Below are 21,098 nucleotides of genomic sequence, written 5' to 3' on the forward strand. Positions count from 1 at the left end.
TCATGATTACCAAAAGCTGGAATCAACCCAAATGTTCTTCGACGGCGAAGCGGGTCATCAGCCGTGACATCCACACGAGGAGCACAGGAGTCAGCAGTTAGAGGGAATGCCGACAGACAGCAGCGTGGGTGCATCTCTGCTGCACTGCGAATAGTGGAGGAAGCCGAATTCGCAAGGCTACATAGTGTGTTTGTGTGACAAATACTCAATACGTCTATGTGGCGTTTTGGAAAAAACAAAAGTATGGTTGCGGAGAACAAGCAGGTCAGTGGTTTCCTCAGAGTTGGAGAAGGGTTTGACTACAAATGGCAGGAGGGAACTTTCTGGAATGATGGAGGTGTTCTAGATTTTGGTCGTGGTGGTGGTCTTAGAACTATGTGAATCTGTCAGGAGTAAGTATGCTTCATTAAAGCAGATGTAAAATTACTGAGTTTATGATACTCTTCTCATGAATTTTCTTAATTGTACTAAAAGTTTATTATTAAGGAATATAAAAAGGTTTTGTTGTTAAAAGGTGTTTAAATGTGACACCAAGTGTGTCACTTATATTTTCTCATATCTTATATTAAACACTTCAGGAAGAGATATTGTGCTATATTTTTAAAATACATTATATCTTCATTATAAGTTAAATATTTAGGCGTTTTATTAAGAATACATTCCATTCAAGCTAAACATTTTGAGTATTTATCCATTGTAATTAATCACTAACTAGAAACAAAGAAAAAAGATAGTATATGTGCTAAAATAAGTCTAAAGTACTCAATAGAAACACACTTGTTTTAAAAATAAATTTTTAGATTTCAGAAAAGAATGAACGTCAGCTCAAAACTTATTTTTATTGACACATTCAATATAATATGTAATCACCTCAGTTCAATTTAATAAATATTAATTGAGCTTTCTCCACACACTATACTTTTAAGCCTCAGTGCCCTTCCACATTACCTCCCTTCCATCTGGAGTTTGCTTCTTTTCCCACTTGTACATCTACAAACTTTTTGTTCCTCAGCATCTTTCTGAATCCTCACTGAGCTTCCAATTGAAAATGGCTTATTCCTCTTTAACCCCACCCCCAGCTCTTTTGTGCCCTGAACACAGTTATAACCTTAACAATAGTTTGCATTTACAGAAGTTTCACTAGGAGTTCTGTATTGTTATCTCATTTATTTCTTACAATACCATGCCATACAGGTAGTTTTATTCCCATTTTGTAAAGGGGAGTTTCTCAAAGCTAGAAAATGTAGAAAATCTGGAATTCAAGCCCGTATCTCCCAGAGTGCAAAGCTGATGCCTTTCCCCCTTGTTTCACACCATTTTCCCAAGCTCTCTGCTGGTTGGATCAAGCTCTGCCCACTCATCTTGCACAGACTGGCACTGGGACGGAATGCATTCACTGCCAAGTCTGGTCGGTCTGCTGCTTCCCCCAGGCCCACAGCGGTGAAGCCTAACATTTGTCAGATGCTTCACAAACCAACAAAGAACCTCTCACTTATTGTAGCTTTCAGATTCACAGCAAACTTTTGAATATGTAAAGATGTTTTTGTTATTGTTGTTACTATACAGATAAGAAAGCTGAGGCTCACAGAGGTTCAATAACCTCACTACTCTGTCTCATTGTCCACAGAAGTTATTAAAAAGTGTTGCCTGATCCTGTGGTTTTCAGTGTTCTGATAAACTCACCAAGATGTATTTCAGTGACTTGATATCAAACTAAGTTTTCTACCTTCTATAGTTGTGCAGTTGATTTTTAAAACACAATATCCTTCAACCTTAATATTATCCTGAGAAGTTTCTTACTGGTCTTCCTATATTCATTTTTTATTATTTGTTGTCCATTATCCACCCAGAGGAAGAGTGATCTTTTAAAAAATGTAAATCAGATCACGGGACTCCATGCTCAAAACCCTTCAGAGACTTCTTTTTGTACTGGAATAAAGCCCAGACTCCTCCTCACCGTGACCTAAAAATAAAAATTCTACATCAGCTGACCCTTGTCTTATTCTCTGAAATCATATCAAGGTCTGTGTGTGAGCCAAAAACATTACAGGCAATTTCTTTTTTTTTCCTTATAAAATTTGTGCTACTCCATTTACTTGATATCTTCATATATATAAATACCCCATAAAAGCAGAAATGAGCAATTTTTGAAGAAGTACATAAATAATAATCAATATGCCCAATAATTGGAATGATAAGGGTTTTTTTAATTTTAATTTTTTTAAATTTCCTGACCAGGAATCAAACTGGTGACCTTTCGCTTTGAGGGACGATGCTTAACCAACTGAGCTATACCAGTCAGGGCCACTTCTGTTTTTTTCATGCGTTAACTCAGAGTCTAAGAAATAACTTACTAATAAATCCAAGCCAAACTACCTTTGTTAATTATTTTGGAAGAAATTGATTTCATGTGTTGAAAATAACTTTTAACAAACTTCTAACAGGTTTGATTCATTGTTGAGTGATGTGTTTATTCTTAATTCTCCTTATGTAAGACTTCAGTAAATAACACGTTTTTTAGTTTTTCTTTTCCTACATTTTGCATGGTAATTCAGTTTATAATAACAAACTTATTTCTTGTATTTGATTATTACATTTAGTCAAAACACTCAGTTATCCAGCACTGTTGTGGCAAATTAATTTAGACTTTTAAAAAAGATTTTATTTATCTTTAGAGGGGAAGGGAAGGAGAGAGGGAGAGAACTATCAATGTATGGCTGCCTCTCATGCATCCCCCACTGGGAACTGGCCTGCAACCCAGGCATGTGCCCCGACTGGGAATTAAACTGCGATCCTTTGGTTCACAGGCCCGAGCTCAATCCACTGAGCTACACCAGCCAGGGCTAATTTAGACTTTTAAAAAAATTGTATGAGTGTGCGTGTGCAGCATAGTGCTGAGGGAAACATCTGTGGCTGGAAATGCTTATGAGTGCATCGACCTGCACACCAAGTTCTTACTCCAGTTCTGCTTCTCCGGGGTGAAAGATGTAAGTGTTCAGCCTCAGTTTTTACAGTGGAAAGAGTCAGTGAAAATAACCTGAACAATGCAGCACATGCAAATTGGGAAGCCCAAGTGTGTCTCATGGACTACAAAAATTTTCACAATTGCACAGATATGTCTTCACTCTTGGCAAACCCAGTTATTATTTACTATTATTCAAGCACAGAACAAAACAAGATTGCTTACTTGTGAAATGTGTTCAAAGACTGTATGTGTGCAAAATGCTTTTATTTACAGACTTTGTTTGATGGGCTCCTTAGGTATCACCTAAGAATCATGCTTAAAAATTTAAAGCTTTTTTGGATGTATTTTTTGCATTAGTAGTAAATGCAAAGGCTCAAGGTGTACTGGGGTTTTCAGTGGCAGGAATTAATTTACCTGGAATTATTTTAAGCTAGAATGCTGTTTACTGTCTTTTCAAATAGTAAAATAAATCACTCTGTTGTGGAATACCCACCTACAAAAAATCTTTAAGTGAGATGTTACTGTCAGAAGTTATCGTACAATCTCATTGTTAATAATCTTTGTTACACTTGTCAGCTCAGAATGGAGAAGCACTTTATCATGTGATGAGCCTCACTCAGTAAGGTTAGGGAGAAACAAAACACTTCTGTCGTGTGAATATGGTTACAGAAATAGTGCCCTACCTAATGAAGTAAAAAAAAAATGTTTAGGAAGAAATGTAGCTCTAAGAAACTTATGATTATTGTCTTTCCTGTCATTCTGCCGACATTAAAACAACTCAGAAATAGGAAGTCCTGGAGGTACTGTGTTGGGTACTTTCTAATCACTGTGTCAGCAGGATCAATCATTTTTTAATTCGCCGGTTTCCTGCAATAATAGCCCAGCCTGTGTTCATAGCACTTTACAGGAAGCAGCACCAAATTAGTTTCCATGTCCCCAGATATTTTTCTTGGTGTCACAAAAGTATATGTTGTATAAATGAAGTATTTGTCTTTGGCAAAAGGCCTGTGCACCAAACTACAATTAATGAACACAAGAATTAGAGATCAAAACTTTATTTAGTCTGAGGAAAAACAATTCTTTAAACTGTAACCACATGGCTGTTTCTTGTTTGCATCAACTCTAGGTAACTGTTATTGTCTTCTGCGAATTCTCCGGGGCAGGGGCCCGACTTTATTGAATGAGCCAATTGTTTTCCTTTGTGTTGCCCATCTAGTAAGTTCCCATCTGGTTTGTATCAGACTGTTTTCACAGCCAGCAACTGCTGCCTTCTCTATATCCTGACACTTCGGGGCCCCACGCTATCAAAGCACTGCTGCGAAGGCCTTGCTGGCAGCGCCCATGCAGCTGTGCCCCGCAGCTTGGAGCTCTTACCCAGAGTGCTGGTAACACAGAACTCGGGCTGGCCCTTATTCCCACTGGTGTCGTGTGTACAGTGAACAGAAATCCACCCTCACCTCCCCACCCCCTCACCCCGAAACTCACTATTCAACAGAAAATCTTTAAAGCTCCAATGTCAGTGTATGGAATGGTGGTGTTCTTATTTTCTAGTGGCTTCCTGTATTTGAAAGCTCATTTTTCATTCTTCCTTCTTTCAGTCTTTTTCAAAAGTTACCAGGCCTGGCCTCTGTGAAAGTGAACTGGTCACTGTGTCACATTTAATTTTTGTTTCCAAATTTAGTTAGGAATGGCTACATATGGAAAAGTCCACTGGAAAGTCTACACAAATAACACAGTTTTTTTGTAGTGATAGTCACAAGCCATAATTTGAATGAAGTTTTTATATTTAGGAAGGATTCCCACCTCAAAAACTGGATTTTTCTGTGTGTAGATTATAGAGGCACTTAGGTTCCAACTGTTCAGTAACTATTAGGGAATTAGATTGCCTTCAGCTTTGTTTGCAGTCAAGTGTCATGTATAAGAATGATGATAGTGACCTTCTCTAGAAACTGTGATCTCACGTAATGAAAGTTAGTCGGTGCTGTTGTTGAGGAAGAGTTAAAGTTGAGTTAAATGTTATGATGGCATTGCTTTTTATAGATGTGAACTAAAACAACAAGCTTTTTTGCACCCAAAATAAGTAAATACCTTTTATAGAAATAGTTACTTTATAATGTTTAACAAATTGCTTTCAAAATTAGGTAAAATATTAGTTTGTGCTTTTAATTTGAGTGGCACATTGTTGCAGAGCATCAGGTGTCTTAAGTAGCAACTCTCGTGAGAGCCAAACTAGAGCAACAATAATAAAAACTCACCTTCTGCTTCAGAATAATTTCATCTCACTGGCACTTCAAGATTTTAAGAAAAGAAACAAAGAAATTTGTCTTTGTAGTCGGCGGTGTGGCTTAGGACTTGGCAGTAACCATTCACTTGATAGTACAGGCTACCTAGTAAGTTGGGTTAGTTATTTGGCTATTTCAATCATTGGAAACCTCAAAACTATAAAGCAGTCACCTTTTAATTGCTGAAACTAATAATTTTTTAATATCATCTTCTAATGGAAATGTAATATACATACAGAAAAGCACACATTGTAAGTGTTACGGCTGAAAGAATTTTCAAAGACTGAGCTACTTTTATTACTGATACCCAGCTCAGGAAACAGCCCTGCCAGCACCCGAAGTGCCCTCGGGTCCCCTCTCGATCACAGCCCACCCCCTGGCAAGATTGGCCGCTCTCTCACTTCTAACAGCATCGATGCGTTCTCTCGTTATTTTCCTTCAAATAGATAGAATCATGTGGAATGTGAGTCCTCTTTCATGAGGCAAACGTGTTTTATTTTTAAAGATTCTTTCAGTTTTCAAATCATTATGACACACTTTTATGAGGAATTATCTGAGAGGGAATTTACTTTAGTAGCTGTGTGACAGGCCGTTCCACGCACAGGAAGTGGATTGCAGATAAAGCTGTCTGCTACACCATCGAGTCTCTCAGCTCTCAACAGGTTTGAATGCTGGAATGCCTCTGGACATTCCTGCCCCTAAAAGGCAGGAACTCTCTCTGTCATTGCACCACACAGCAATACGCTCAAGCACTTAAATGGTTTTTAAAGAGCTTTAATAATTAAATCTACATTATTCAAATAAATCTTGGTTTGCATTCAGGATAGGTGGATCATCTGTTTTCTCAATTATCAATCAGCTTCGTGGCAGCTGAACATAAGCTTTTATGCCACCAAGATACTGTTTCCAAAAATGCTGTTATTGAAGAGAGTTGCATACCTATTAGATAGGGGAGCCAGTGAGTAAGTTAATCAGCCAGATTATTTGTCTAAAAATATTAACTTCTTTTTATATATTTTAACTGCTATAATATTTATAATACTAATTTTTTGTCAATGAACTCAAATTGGTATAAATGACCCAGCTTTTCTGAATGTTACTGAAGTTTACATTTCTCCTTATTAGATTTTGTTTCAAATGCTAGACATCATTTAAAATCTTGTTTTGTGAGTTAAAAAAATTCATGTTTGGGGGCCTTCATCTTTGTATCCTTATTTTGCAATTAACAGCTTTATGGTACTATATAGTTTTAAAAATAATCCATAATGAATTTGTAAAGCAATAAAATAAAGTTTACAGATTTAAGTATTGCTATACTAGTGAAACTCACTAAAGAAAATATTAAAAAGAAGGTAAACTTTCAAACCAAAAATAAAAAGTTGTAAATCCCAGGTTCCTATCCATTAATTAATTTATTTATTTGGATTTACTGGGGTAAATTGGTTCTCCAAACCACACAGGTTCAAGCATACAACTCAATAAAACACCTGCCTGCTGCACTGTGCACCCGTCACCCCAAGCAAAGTCCCTTTCCATCCGCACATTCCCCCCCTCCCTTTGTCCACCTCCACCTATGTTCCACCCCCCTTCCCTCTGGCTTTTACCACACTGTTGTCTGTGTCTATGTGTTATGTATATATATGTTAATCCCTTCACCTTCTTTCACCTTCTTTCATCCAGTTCTCCAACCCCCTTCCCCTCTGACAGTTCTCAGTCTGATCCATGTATCCATGCCTGTGTTTCTGCTTTGTTCCTCAGTTTATTTGTTCATTAGATTCCACATATATGTGAGATCATATGGTATTTGTCTTCCTCTTACTGGCTTATTTCACTTAGCATAATATTCTCCAGGTCCACCCATGTTGTCACAAAAGGTAAGATAGGTAAGATTTCCTTTTTTATTTTAATGGCTGAATAGTAGTCCCTTGTATAAACGTACCACAGCTTTGTTATCTACTCATCTACTGATGAGCGCTTGGGTTGTTTGTTTCTAGATCTTGGCTATTGTAAATAACACTGCACTGAACATAGAGATGCATATATTCTTTCGAATTAGTGTTTTGAGTTTCTTAGGATATATTCCCAGAAGTGGGATCGCTGGGTCAAAAGGCATATCCATTTTTAATTTTTTGAGGTATCTCTATACCTCAAAACAAACCCATCGTGGTTGCACCTGTCTGCATTCCCACCAACAATGTAAAAGTGTTCCCCTTTCTCCACATCCTCACCAGCACTTATTGTTTGTTGATTTATTGAGAACAGCCGTTCTGATAGGTGTGGGGTGATACCTCATTTTGGTTTTAACTTGCATTTCTCTGATGATCAGTGACATTGAGCATCTTTTCATGTGTGTATTGGCCATCTGTATGTCCTCTCTGGAGAAGTATGTATTCAGGTCTTTTGTCCATTTTTTAACTGGATTATTTGTTTTTTTGGTGTTGATTTTTGTGAGCTTTTCATAAATGTAGATATTAACCCCTTATCAAATGTATCATTGGAATATGTTCCCCTATTCAGTGGGTTTCCTTTTCATTTTGTTGATGATTTCTTTTGCTGTGCAAAAGCTTTTTAGTTTGATGTGGTCCTATTTGTTTATTTTTTTCTTTGTTTTGACAAAAAATATTGCTACGAGAGATGTCTGAGATTTTATTGCCTATGTTTTCTTCTAGGAGTTGTATGATTTTGTGACTCATATTTAAGTCTTTTATCCATTTTGAGTTTATTTTTCTGTATGGTATAAGTTGGTGGTCTAGTTTCTTTTTTTTTTTTGCATGTACCTGTCCAATTTTTCCAGTTCCATTTACAGAAGAGACTGTCTTCCCTCCATTGTATGCTCTTGCCTCCTTTGTCAAATATTAATTGACCATATTGGCGTGGGTTGATTTCTGGGCTGTCTGTTCTGTTCCATTGATCTGCACGCCTGTTTTTATGCCAGTACCAGGCTGTTTGATTACAGTGGCCTTGTAGAGTAGTCTGGTGTCAGGTGGAGTGATACCGCCACTGTGTTCTTTTTAAGGCCAGTGCTCAGAAGCGCAGTGCGCATGTGGTGCAAGCCCAGTCCCTCTGTGTGCCCACACCAAAGCTTTCTCAGCAGTGCCCCGCTGTGCCATCCTTGGATTCTATTTCCAAATTCTCAGTCCCTTGGTTTTACTGTGTGGTGTCTTTAAACATTCTAAGGTTAACACACTCACCTTTTGTGGTAAAAGTGAAAGGATAAATTATATTCATAGGTAATTTGTGACTCAAATTTTGTTCATATTACCCACTCAAAATTTCTGTAGAAAGTTATAAATCAAATATTTAGATATTTTCTTTTATTATCCTATGACTTAGATACCAATGAGTATTAGGTTTGTTCCATTTTAAACAGGATGAGGTAATATAAGAACCAACACACTTGATAAGCAGTTTTCAGATCATGTGGGCCAGGGTGTGTTTTGTGCTTACTACTTGAATCCTCACCTGCGAAGCACAATTGTTACTATTAACCCCATCATCCAGCAAGTGAGAATTATGAGGCAGCTACTTGTTATAAGAATAAGTGACCCTAGTGTCTGATATTGACATAGTAGCTTTTTAAAATACTGTTAGAAGAAATCATTGCAGAAATCAAGATTGTCCCCCGGTTTTAGTAGAGAATTTTGTTTCAGTTAATAATAACAGCACCAATATGGAATGTGTAATAACTACCAACTATGTGCACTTCCTAACGTGATGCACTCTGCTAAGATCTCTAATCAACCCAGTTAATTAGGTAATACTATTCTTGTTTGACATCAAGAACTTGAAGCTCAGAGAGGTTACATATTTTGCCCAAGGTCACATAGCTAATAAATGGCAGAGGTGGGAGTCAAAGCAAGTCCAACTCCCAAAGCAAAGGCTGTGCTCTTAAACATTATATTATATTTCCTTCCTTAATAATTTTTTAAAAGTATTAAAGATCATTTCTGATTATTCTTAAGATGCATTCTAGTAGGAGGGCGTGGAAAAGGCAGGAGGTGGGGAAAGAACTGTAGGCGATGAGTTTCAGCCCCCACTACTATGTGACTTGGGTTCTTTGTCAGTAGCCTCTCTGAGTCTCATTCTCTTTATTAGCGAGGATAAGTAGTCTCTGAGACCCCTTGTAGCTCTGCTGCTGTAATATGTGATCAGTATTTTTTCTTTTTAAAAAAATAAAAAGTTGCTCTGTGAAAAAGTTTTTTGACAAGATTGACTAACAAGAATGATTTATCAATTGGGAAAAGTTAGAAAATAATCACAGGCTAAAGAACAATTAAACAGCCATTTGTTGAGTGCCTGCTCTGTAGACACTGCTTTAAGTTAGGCATGTATATCATTTCTGTTAATGATCCTAAGAGACTATGAAAGAGAAGAGTGTGGAGAACAGGTATCTCAGGTCCCACAGCTGGTTCATATTGGCGCTGTGCGTTACATTCAGGCAGCTTAGCTTCCGAGTCTGTGTTCTTAGCCACTAGCTCACAGCTGTCGTTCTAATACAGTGTTCAGTTGTCATTTACTACCCTTTTTTTATCTTCCATACCACAGCTATGGAATGGATAGGACAAAAATGGGGGGGTGGTTCTCTAAAAAATGATCTATGAAAGATCACAGAGTGGTATATCTATTTGACATAAAGATTTCAGAAACATTGGTCAGCTGGATATTTCTCGAGCAACTATATGCAAAGTACTGACTTGTGGGGACAATGGAGCAGTATGGTGGAGGGAAACCATTTATTTTCTTATCCTCTTAATAAATCGATCATTACGGTAATTTTACTTCAACCTATGGGTGATTTAGTGAAGACCTAAAAATAATAACAGATTTTGTGTGTTATTTCAACTTAGATGTTTTTACTAATGATGTAATTTTGTTAGATATAGAGAGATGAGTGAAGTATGCTTTGGTTTGGAGTAATACAATAGTTCTCTTTTTTTTTAGTTGAAATTTAATTTTTAAATGAAACGTGCCTGTTTCTTATTGCAAAGTTGGTGGGGTGTGTAAAATCTACATTTAGGGGGCACACCCAGAGTGTAGGCCTCTCAGGACAGAGGGAGCCCTTGTCAGCCTGGAAAAGCCCACCAGTGATTCAGACTCCCTGCTCCTGATCTGCCCCAAGGCGCTGTTGAAAGCACTCACTCACAAAAGGTTCCACAGCTCCTTTCTGCGAAGCCACCCAGGTACAGTATTAGCACCTCCTCACGGAGGATAAAAAAGAAGGCTACAGAACGGGAAGAGGAGAACACTTGCCCGGCATAGAGTTCCAGTCACCCAAGTGGGAACATCAGCAGATAGAAGTGATATAATATGAAAAGGCTGAGAGCCCGACTAGGTGTTAGCTTTTAAAATCCCTTATATTTGAGGTGGAACAGGGGCATTGGTTGGAAGGCCTGCCGACCGCCCTTATTCCGCTCTGCGTTAGTTTTGTCTTCGGAGCGAAAGAGGGTTGAGACAATACAATGTCCTGCTCTTCTTTGTGGTCTTCGCAACACTAGTGTAAGAATGATGGGTGCGTAAAAGGTGCTTAATTTTTTTTTAAATGAACCTGAATTTATGAAACCTAAGTTGGTTTCCTTTTTCTTAGTTTCCACCCAGTTTTGTTTAGTATAAAAGGGAACGATGTGGTTGATTTCTTACCGTGACAGCAGATCAGTTTGAATTCGGGGGGTTGAGGCAGCCACCTCAGAGAGGACTGACTGCCCCTTTATTTTACTTGTTACAGACAAAGGGTTGGTTCTTCAGTGGAAGGGGCCTCTGAGGTGGTCCCGATGGCCCTGTTTCTGGTCACCACTTTTGTCCCTTCGGGGCTGTGGAGGACCTGAGAGGTAGCTCTAGTAAGCCGGAGGGGCAGGCAGGAATGATCGTGTAACTCTCTGACTCTCAGAAACTTAGAGGCAGACTGGGAAGTGACAGTCATGGGCAGTGTCTAAATAGTAACAGCACAGTGAGGACTTTGAAAGAAGTTACAAATTTTTAAAAAATAATATCAAAGTTGGATGTTCAGTTTTGGTCTACTGCAGATTATCAACATATAAGTAAATTGTATTTGCCTACAAACTTATTCTTATAAAACTAAATTTTTTTCTAAACCTGTTCTTTTAAAGCTTTCTTTTCTTCATTGAACTGTATTGCATTTTCATTTTTGAACCTTTGATTTTCATATTTTCCAGAGCATAACTGTGGTAGTTTAACATAAATGTTGGTCCCCAGTGGAAATATATTGCTTAGTTTAGTGAACTACATAATGCTTAAAATCACATTCATTTAATTATCTTCTCTTAAATCTAGCTGAAATTTTTGTGAAATAAAGGGAGCTTGAGAGATGACTGACTTTTACCTAAGAGAAAATCAGAAAGAAACCTATTATACCATATTATGAGTTTATTCCAAATCATTCTGTCCCAGAATTTATTCAAAATAATGCATTTGGCCTGAGAACTCTATCTCCCACAGGTTTCTCTCCAGTTACTTAAAATTTCTCTGCTTCATAATTTTCTAACCATAAGGATAGTTCCCTGCCCCCGCCTGTTTCATTTTAATATTAAGACTTGGCTTTAGTTTAACAGCGTAGGCTGCTCTGTGCTCCCCAACAACATGATTGGTTGTTTCCATGGGTCGTGTTGGGCAACGTGCCCCAGGCTGGCCTAGGGAGAAGGGAAATTCTTTTTGTAATGATTAAATCCTTAAGTTAAAAAAAAATCTGAAAACTTTTAACCTTGGGCAAAATGGCCCATGGGTTTCTTTTACTTAATACAAAATGCGAATTCTCTCATGATCCTTGGCTTCCCCCTTTCCCTAATCTTTGATGCATAAAGATAATAATCTATTAGGTAAAGTATTATTTTATTGACAGTCATTAAAATCCAGCTGTGTAACTTCCTTCTTTATATTAAGGCCACTGGATCAGGCTTCTGTTTACCTGGTTTTGTGAGAGCAACTGGGGGGTGGGGGGGGTGGGGGGCATTTGGTTTGCGTCCTTTTTAGTGAAGGGAAGTGAATTGTGATTATTTCTATGCTTAACTGATTTTCTAACACAAAAAATTTTAACTGTAACTTCACCAGGTGATATGGATCGGACACAAATTGAGCCCAATCTGTACCTCGCATCTGTATTTACAGGTATGAATTTTACTTTAAAAATTGTTGGACTTGGGAGCTATTCAGATTTTTTCATTTTCCTGCAATTTCTTTCTCTCATAAAGATCAACATGGTAGAGGTAGTGATTGCAGTTTTTCTTCAAATTATAAGAGTAAGTTTATTTGGAAAGTCACAGGGGTAGTAGAAGTGAGCCAGCTGGGCTGGGTAGACTCAGGAAACAAGTTACAGAGGCAGAAGAAGGGCCCTTGGTGCTTAGGTGAGAGAGAGCAGAGGTGACCAGCCTGGGGGAGAGGGAAGGGAAAGGCACCGCACGCTCCCTACAGGGAGTGTGCGCCCAATTTTTATTTGCCTAAAATCTCTATAAACTGTCCCCAGGTATAGAAGTCCCTTCAGGCACTAAACTCAACTCTTCGGAAGTTAGGGGAGAGAAAAGAATTTATCATTTCCCTTTGGAAAGTTTATAAAATGCTGAATTAAAAGGCTGCAGGTGTGGCATGCAGAGCTCTGAGGATAACACTGGAGATGATTCCGTCTGGGGGGAGGTTATTTGTTGGGACAGGACAGTGTTTAAACTTTGAAGTCAGTTTTAAACACAGTGAAGCAGCTGGAACCTGGCATAAGAAGAAACAGAGCTTTCACATTAACTGTTGCTTTTGGAGGAAAAAGGATTGGAGTTGTTGTTACAGGTGCCAGTACATTTATTCTTCCTATAGGAAGAATTTTATCTTAAATTATAAATTTTAAAATAAGCACTTGTCAACTAAGAAAACAGAAGCAATAGGAAACTTTAAAAATGTAATGAGATTTATGTCCAAACATATTTTGGGATGAGACTTAGTAACATATTAAATCACTTTTAAACATGAAAGGAAGAAATGTTTAATAGTGACTAATTCTGGAAAGCAGAGGCAGATAAAATATTACATACTAAACATCAAATGACCGGACACCTTCTTCATCAAGACGTGTACTGTGTGTTCTCAGGACCGCAGCTATAATGTTGCAGAATCTGCAGGCCTCGGTTAAGTACATGAGAAGAATTGAATACAGCAGGATGGTTTAACAGCTGCTTAAACAAGGAATTAAAGCAAGAGTAGATGTGTGCAGGCTGGACAGGAAAAATACTTCAAGAGCTCAATAAAACACAGCTGAAATACTGTAACATTTTCATAGACAGCTGGAAAGCAACTGCATCGCTGGAACTCGGCTGATTTTAAAGACGAGATCCGGTCAGTGAGAATCTAAGCAGGCCGTTAGTCATGAGGAGTCACAGACTCAAGGTAGAAACAAACCAGTTGGCTTCAGCAGTCATTCAAGGCCCACTGTGTGCCTAGCATGACGCTACAACTTAATAGGATGCAGAGATAAATAAGACAAAGTCGCTGTCCTCGTGCAGCCCGTATTTAACAGAACAACAGGCCCATAAGCGAATAATGGCAGTACAAGATGAGAAGGTCACAGGTACCTAATGTGTACCTGCTGTACCAGTCACTCAGAAGACAGAGGCTGTAGGTCCCAGTCCATGCTCTTCAGAAATATACTGTCCTCTGGAAGTGACAGACACATCACCAGTTACATGTGGTTTGGTGAGTGCTGCAGTAGCCTTGCCTTTGGAAAGAAGGCATCCACAAACTGACAGGAGAAGATTCCTGTATTTCACCATTACTGCTAGAAAGACACCTCAGAGAACGTGATTCACTTGCAGGTGGGGCTGTGCTATCCTTTAAGTCAATGATTCTTCAGTATTTGGGGGCTGTGGACCCCTTTAAGACAGTAATAGCTATGACCATGTATCTCCCTCCTCAGTTGTACTTACATGAAAATAATATGTATAATGTTTCAGGGTATTCACAGATCCCTGGGGCCCCATCCATGTAGTATGGGTGAAGATCCTTCTTGTTGGCCCTGGCCGGGTAGCTCAGGTGGTTAGAGCGTCATCCCAATAAGCCAAGGTTGTGGGTTCAGTCTCTGGTCAGGGCACACACAAAAGCAACCAATGAATGCACAAATCAGTGGGAAAACAAATTGATATTTCTCTCTCTGTGTCTAAAATCAATAAATAAAATTTTTTTTAAAGATTCTTCATATACTTGGATCAAAGATTATCATATTTATTTCCTTTTAAGTTTTATGAAACCAGTCTTTCTGTGCCTGTAGAAACCCCCAAATCCAAGCGGTTTAAAGCACTTATGTCCATCCGTCATCTCACAGAAGAAGACCCCAGGTCCCTGTCTGTGGCTGCACCGCGTGCAGGGACTGCTGGTCCCCTGGTGCTTCAGGAGAGAATCGTGCTCTGTCTGCATTCCTCTCGCTTTCAAACTACAGGCTGGGCCAATCCGTGCCAGTCACGTGCTTGAGGATCAGAGTCAGAATATAATCCTGCCGATGAAGGTGGATTATCTGAATCTAAAAACCTTTTAGAAGCCCTGGCTGGTGTAGCTCAGTGGATTGAGCCTGGGCCTGTGAAGAAGACGATCGCGGTTCGATTCCCAGTCAGGGCACATGCCTGGGTTGCAGGCCAGTTCCCGGCAGGGGCCAGTTCCCAGCAGGGGATGCACAAGAAGCAACCATACATGGATGTTTCTCTTCCTCTCTCCTTCCCTTCTCCTCTAAAGATAAATAAAATATTTTTAAAAAAACCTTTTAGAAGTTATGTATATTTTAAAAAATATACTGACATTATATTATAGAATCATATACCTGAAACCTACATAATTCTGTTAATCAGTGTCACCCCAATAAATTTAACTAAAAAAATCAAAACACATATTCAGGCAAAATCTTAAATGGACATTTAAAATCCTTATATTACTTATAATAAATTAGTTTTAGATTTTCTGGTTTTTAGTCTTGTAAATCCAATACCAAAGAACAGAAAACATAAAATTTCTTAATGAACTTTAAATATTTTTAAAGCCAAAAAAATTGAATTTCAAATGTCTACAAAATATATTATAATGCAGCTTGGAAGCTTCAAATGCAGGGTTTTTCTCGGCATCCCAACTTAAGTGCATGCCCGTTACGTGGTGTACTGCAACCCGCTGAATTGGGAACAGTCTCTTCAAAAAAATCCCTGAAAACAGCTGTTGAAACAATTACATCAGCAAGTAATGACATGACTGGAAATGTTAAAAAGTTAAATTTAAAAGCATCAAACTGTAATATAGGTAGGAAATTTATATTTGCTGTACTAATGATTTGTTAAGGTAGTATGTCTCAAAAAAAAATCCGACTCCGTGAGAACCATAACTGGATAGGAATGTTACTCTTCTTGCCTCTTAACAGGAAGGAAAATGATGCTTAAAAAAGTGTGCCCAGTCTAAAAATTTCTCTTTTAAAGTTCTTAAAACTGTGACTGTTTAGCTTCTGTAACTGAATACTTCATAAAGTTTTCCCAAAATGTGCAGTAGGAAACACTTTCAGATAAAGCTGCATTTTATTCACATGGTTTGTTGTTTAAAACACAATTACCGGAGTTAAAAGTAGCATAATTATTTGGAGGCTCCCAGAGCTGTAGGTTTCTTTCTTCATACATTTCAGTGAAACATTGTATCCTTTCTGAACTTGCGGCCTTTGTTGCACCCCCCAGAGTCGCTGCCCCTTGGGATCTCCTTCCTTTTCCAGTTACGGAAAAGTTAAAGAAGCTAAAAAAAAACCAAACTAATCTTTTCTGAGTGCTTTCTGCGTGCCAGCACTATATAAAATGCTTTATATGCATTATCCCATTTAGTGCTCCCCAAACCCTCTGACGTCAGGTACTTTACCCTTATTTTATAGATGGGGAAACTATGGTTTAGAGAACTTACATAACTTCCCCAGTCTCTTTTCCCTCACTCTGCCTCTTAACCCATCAGTGTTTCTTTACAGCACTATACCTTCCGACATGTTTTATGTTTATTTCCTTGTTTGTCATTTGCTCCTACACCCACCTGGAATAGGATGTCAGTGAGTGTTTTCTTCTCTGTTGAAATCTCCAGAGTCTAGAACAGTGCCTGGCCCATAGTAGATGCTTAGTTAATATTTGCTGAGTGAATAGATGAGTGAGCCCAGCTGCCCAGTTCTTTCCTATTCCAGAATCCATGCTCTCTCCGACCCCAGACCCCCACTCCACCCTGCTCTTTACTCCTTGCCACACAGAATCTTCACACTGATGGTCTGGATAACATATTCCCAAGTGACTAGACAGTGACTTGACTTGCCCTTGACCTATCATAAAGGGACTTGTGCTTGAAACTTCATCACTGCTCCTCTCCTCAGCCTCCACCATTGCATACCACCACTTAGATGGACTTTCTCTTAACAACCTATAAAAGTAGTAGTTTCTTATTGTGGATATTGGTATAGGACAAAGAACAGTGGGTTGTGGCCTTGGCTCTACTAATGATGAGTTGGATGAGCTATATGGGACTCTTTTTTGAAAACCATCTTGTATTTTGCCTGATCTTTCACTCTTGGGTCTCTTTGCGCTTATCTTTCTGGCTCTTCCCTTTTGTTTTCCTTTATTTTCTCCTTATTCATCCCTATCTCTGTCCTTCCCTGTGTTTTTGTATCTCTTCTTAGTCTATTTTTCCTTCCTTAGGAGATCACTGTTCTCGTCGTTCTAACTATTACATCTGTGTGGATGATAGCTATTTCTGTATCTCTAAAACTGCTTTATAATCTTCGACTCTGGCTGCCTAGAAAAAGTCTATTTGCACATCTTGCAGGCATTCAGATTCACCAGGTATGTCACCGATCCCAGTATTTCCCCACCACTCTGTATCACCGCAGCCTCAGTCTTGCTTGTGTTATTACTACTTAGTCAAGTAAACGTGTCATTTCAGAGCCATGCTCAATTCTTTATAAAGCACTGAGTCTTCCTTCAAATATCCTGAGTCTCTTCCCACTCAAGGATTATCAGTTCTTGCATGGACTATCTCCACAGATCCCTCTCCTTTCCCCTAATTTTTACATAGCTCTTAGAATTCTCTTTTCTAAAATACATTTGTTCATATTACTCCTGTGTTCAAAGTCTTTTATGACTCATAATTGTGTACAGAATTTGACCCTGACCTTCCTTTACAGCCTTCTCTCTCATCACTCCTTTTTATCTGGTCAATACTCTGATATCAGAATACTCAGAATGCCCTTAACATCTACTAACTTTGACTTGACTTTATTTTGTGCTCTTTTCCTTCATTGCCTTCTCCATCTTTTAAGTCCCAGCTCAACCGCGCCTTTCACCTAATTTAAACAAAGAATTCCTGTACACGCTTATCTCCGCCACTAGGTATGGGGTTTCATAGAGACGAGGGCTCTTTCTTTTCACCCGTGTACCCTCTGGCACCACCTCGGCTCTGCGCGCACAGTGGACTGTGCAGGTCTTTACTTGGTGAGGGTGCGCGTTCGGGAAAGCCAGCTTCCACATCTCTGAGCTCCAGTCGCCTTGTCTACCTCCGGAATTACTGTTAGGATGAGGTGAAATGATGGGGAAAAGATCTTTGTAAAATTTTAATTGCTGCATTAATATGTCAGTAATGATGAGAAATAGCATAACTTTACAATCATTGAGTTTAGTATGGCCTTAATGTTTGGAAACATCTTTGAGGTGCCCTCTCCAAAAAGTTATAGTTCCTGCAATATCATGGACAACTTAATCAGTGATTTAATAATGCACATAGTACCTAGTTAGCAGCTATGTGAAACTGGATAACAGAGAAAAGGCGAATATCTGGTGTCAATGTAGTTTCTGATAGATGTGTAACTCAGAGAATGGAATTTTTCTTAATAATTGGGGGACAGTAACATTCAGTTGATTTTATGGGTTGTAAATGAATTTTGCTCTCACCCATAGTTATAATACTACCCTGTGTTAGTTTTTACTTTGCTAACGAGGCAAGCTCTGACCTGGGATATGCCTCTTGGTTATTTTGTGTATTCTGCCTTATGGAGTTGTAAAATGTCAGAATATTTAAATTATACTTGTATCCTATAGATATCTTTTCAAAGTAGTTCTTACCATTTCTTAATTTTTATTACATCCTGACAGAGCTAAATTTTAAAGTTTCTTTCCTATTTAAAATAGTTATTCTGTTTCAATTGACATAAGAATTGATTTCTTAAAGGATTATACTGTGGCCCTACAGCCTATGATGTTGCTGTAATGATGCCAAATATCGTTTCCCTCTCCTCTTTTATGAAAAAAAAAGATGCAAGTAACCAAAAAGACTGGCACAGTGTTAAAATAGTCTTTGTCAGACTTCTGAATCTGAAAGTCCGTTGCCTTTTACAAGCGCTCTGGTCGTTTGGACAGCTGTTACTGAGTCATCGTTGAAGTCCACAGGACACTCTGCTTTTCCTGCAGTCCCTGTAAATATTTTCACTTTATCACCGTGGAAACTACTTAAAAATATAAAGGAGTTTTATAAAAATTACTAAGACTATTGACTCAGAGATAATGTTTAACATTATTTAAAATAATTTGTTTTTAAGATGCTTATTATTATTATGTGTATATGGTAAATCCAGGCGATGTGCTTTAAACTTAAAGGGATGAATTAGGGTATACACAGATAGATACACAGTCTACTTTATGTTTTTTTTAAGATATTAATGAATTCTTCTTCCCAAAGTACCTCTTCTGCTCAGTACAACCTGTAGCATTTATCATCTGTACCACAGCTTTTGTTATTCGTATACTGTCTGAGTCCATTCAGGCTGCTGTTGAAAACATTACAGACTGGGTGGCTTATAAACCACAGAAGGTTATTTCTCACAGTTCTGGAGGCTGAAAGCCCCAGATTAAGTCCCCCCTTCCTGGTCCATAGCCAGCACCTTCACACTGTTTGCACACAGTGGAGGGGTCCGTGAAGCCCTCTGGGGCCTCTTTTAAAAGGGCACAGTCTCTTTTAAAGGTTCACGAGGGCTTGACCCTCTGGGTGCTCCCACCGTCCCAAGGCCCCACCCCTAATCCCATCACACCAGACTTCAGGATTTCAACATATGAATTTGGGGGGGGACATACACATTCATATCATGACATATGCTTTTAAAATGTTGTCTTAACCGTCTAGGGGAGGGGGTAAGAAGGAGGAGGGGTGTATTTTATCTCTGTGACAAGTTCTGGGCACCTTGAGGAAAGAAATGACCTTACATGCAATCCTTGTTTTGACACCACCCCTCCCCGTGTTACTGAGGGAAATTTAAAGTACAAATACTCACGATCTGCTTAGTTAGCTGAATGAGTTTCTCCTTTTCGTAGGCGGTAAAGCAGTCCCATTCTTCACTTCTGAGATGTCGCCTGCCAGAATGTCTGTGCGGCTACCCTCCGTGCACCAGGCGGACCGCCCGCCGTCCCCGAGCCTCAGTGCCACCCAGGGGGACACGGAGTCCTCTGGAGCAGATACCTTCTGAACGGGAAGGGGAACCAGTACAAGTTTCGCGCCACTGGCTTTGAGGTCATTTTTCTCTGGCATAAAACCATCTCTCAGACTGTTTTGGTCTTTGAGCATATTCTGAAAACTTATTTCTAAATTTTTATTAAAATGAAAGCATAATTTGGGTAGTTAGGTGGAATTTTTTAATAAAGTAATTGAAATGTAAATCGTGAGTCTGGCTGTAAGTTATTTCTTAGAATCCTGAGGCACCGTGGGATCGTGGACAGGGCATGCATGGCATTCGCCATCTAAGCATTTACTCTACAGGTGTAGTTATTTGTACATAGTAGTGAAATTAGGTTAGTCGAGGTCTTTCATTCCAAAGTTTTTATAACAGTGAATAATTGTAAGCAGTCTTATGCTTATCAGTAAGGGACTGACTTTAGAAAGTTATAATATATTTGTACAGTGGAATACATATGGTACAAAAAAGAATCTAAAAGTGTTTATGGGTTATATGGAATTATCTGAGATATACTGTGAAAGTGAAAAAAGCCACTTGCAAGATAGTGCGTGCACGATGCTGCCGATGTTTAAAATGGAGCGAGAGGACTCCCAACACTTGGTATGTGCGGACATACGGGGTGGGGCCAAAGTAGGTTTGCAGTTGTGAGTATGCAAAACACTGGGTTTATTCTTGTATTATTATTCATTAATTCTTATACTATTTTCCATATGAACAACTGTAAACCTACTTTTGCCCACCCTGTATATGCTTACATTACATTTATTTGCTTATTATGCATTGTCTGTCTTTGGAAGGATAAACGAAGGACTGCTGACTTTGTCCCCAGAATTGAGTGGCCGGGTGATGGGCTACGGGACAGGAGTCAAAGATGATTGTTGCTGTTGTGTATTTGAACTGCAGTCGTAACAGGAAAATCTATGAGTATGGTCACTTTTTTCATGTATATTATGGTACCTTATGAAGCTTTATGCTTCATAAACTGTGAAATGTGACTGATTTTACCTTTCAAAGAATAAATACAATATATAAAATTAAAAGAAAATAAAAGCATGGCTTTGTAGTCAGACACATGTAGGTTCTGATTCCAGTTTCTTCCCCTACTTGCTCTGTGATAGGGGCAAATAAACCCCTCTTTTGTGGCTGCCTGGGTAAATGGGTTTAATATGCAGTTTGCAGGAAAATGGGGGTTATCAGTGATGTCAGGGGTAGCATCCAGCACAGTGCCTGGCACCCGATGAGCGCTCAGTAAATGGTAAGTGCCATTATCTCGAGGAATTTTGGCATCTTACACTAGAGGTGTAAGCACCTAAGAAGGGTGGCCTAGCTTTAGCAAGAAAAATATATATCCCTGAAAATGTTTCTGTTGCCA

The 21,098-nt window shown here is 38.8% G+C and overlaps 1 protein-coding gene across 4 annotated transcripts in view; it reads left to right on the top strand.

Annotated features, from left to right (window-relative positions):
- KIAA0586 (KIAA0586 ortholog) overlaps nucleotides 1-20,311 on the top strand; it is a 96,242-nt gene extending 75,931 nt beyond the window's left edge. For all 4 annotated transcript variants that reach the window (XM_037054410.1, XM_037054407.1, XM_037054409.1 and 1 more), the window contains exons 31-32: nucleotides 12,310-12,366; nucleotides 19,587-20,311. In XM_037054410.1, coding sequence (XP_036910305.1) covers nucleotides 12,310-12,366; nucleotides 19,587-19,738 — 209 coding nt within the window. In that variant the 3' untranslated portion in view covers nucleotides 19,739-20,311. The remainder of the gene's footprint in view (nucleotides 1-12,309; nucleotides 12,367-19,586) is intronic.
- The last annotated feature ends 787 nt before the right edge of the window (nucleotides 20,312-21,098 follow it).

Source organism: Sturnira hondurensis, unplaced genomic scaffold, assembly GCF_014824575.4.
Source record: "Sturnira hondurensis isolate 20B ecotype Veracruz unplaced genomic scaffold, ASM1482457v3 Scaffold0008196, whole genome shotgun sequence".
Lineage (NCBI taxonomy): Eukaryota > Metazoa > Chordata > Mammalia > Chiroptera > Phyllostomidae > Sturnira > Sturnira hondurensis.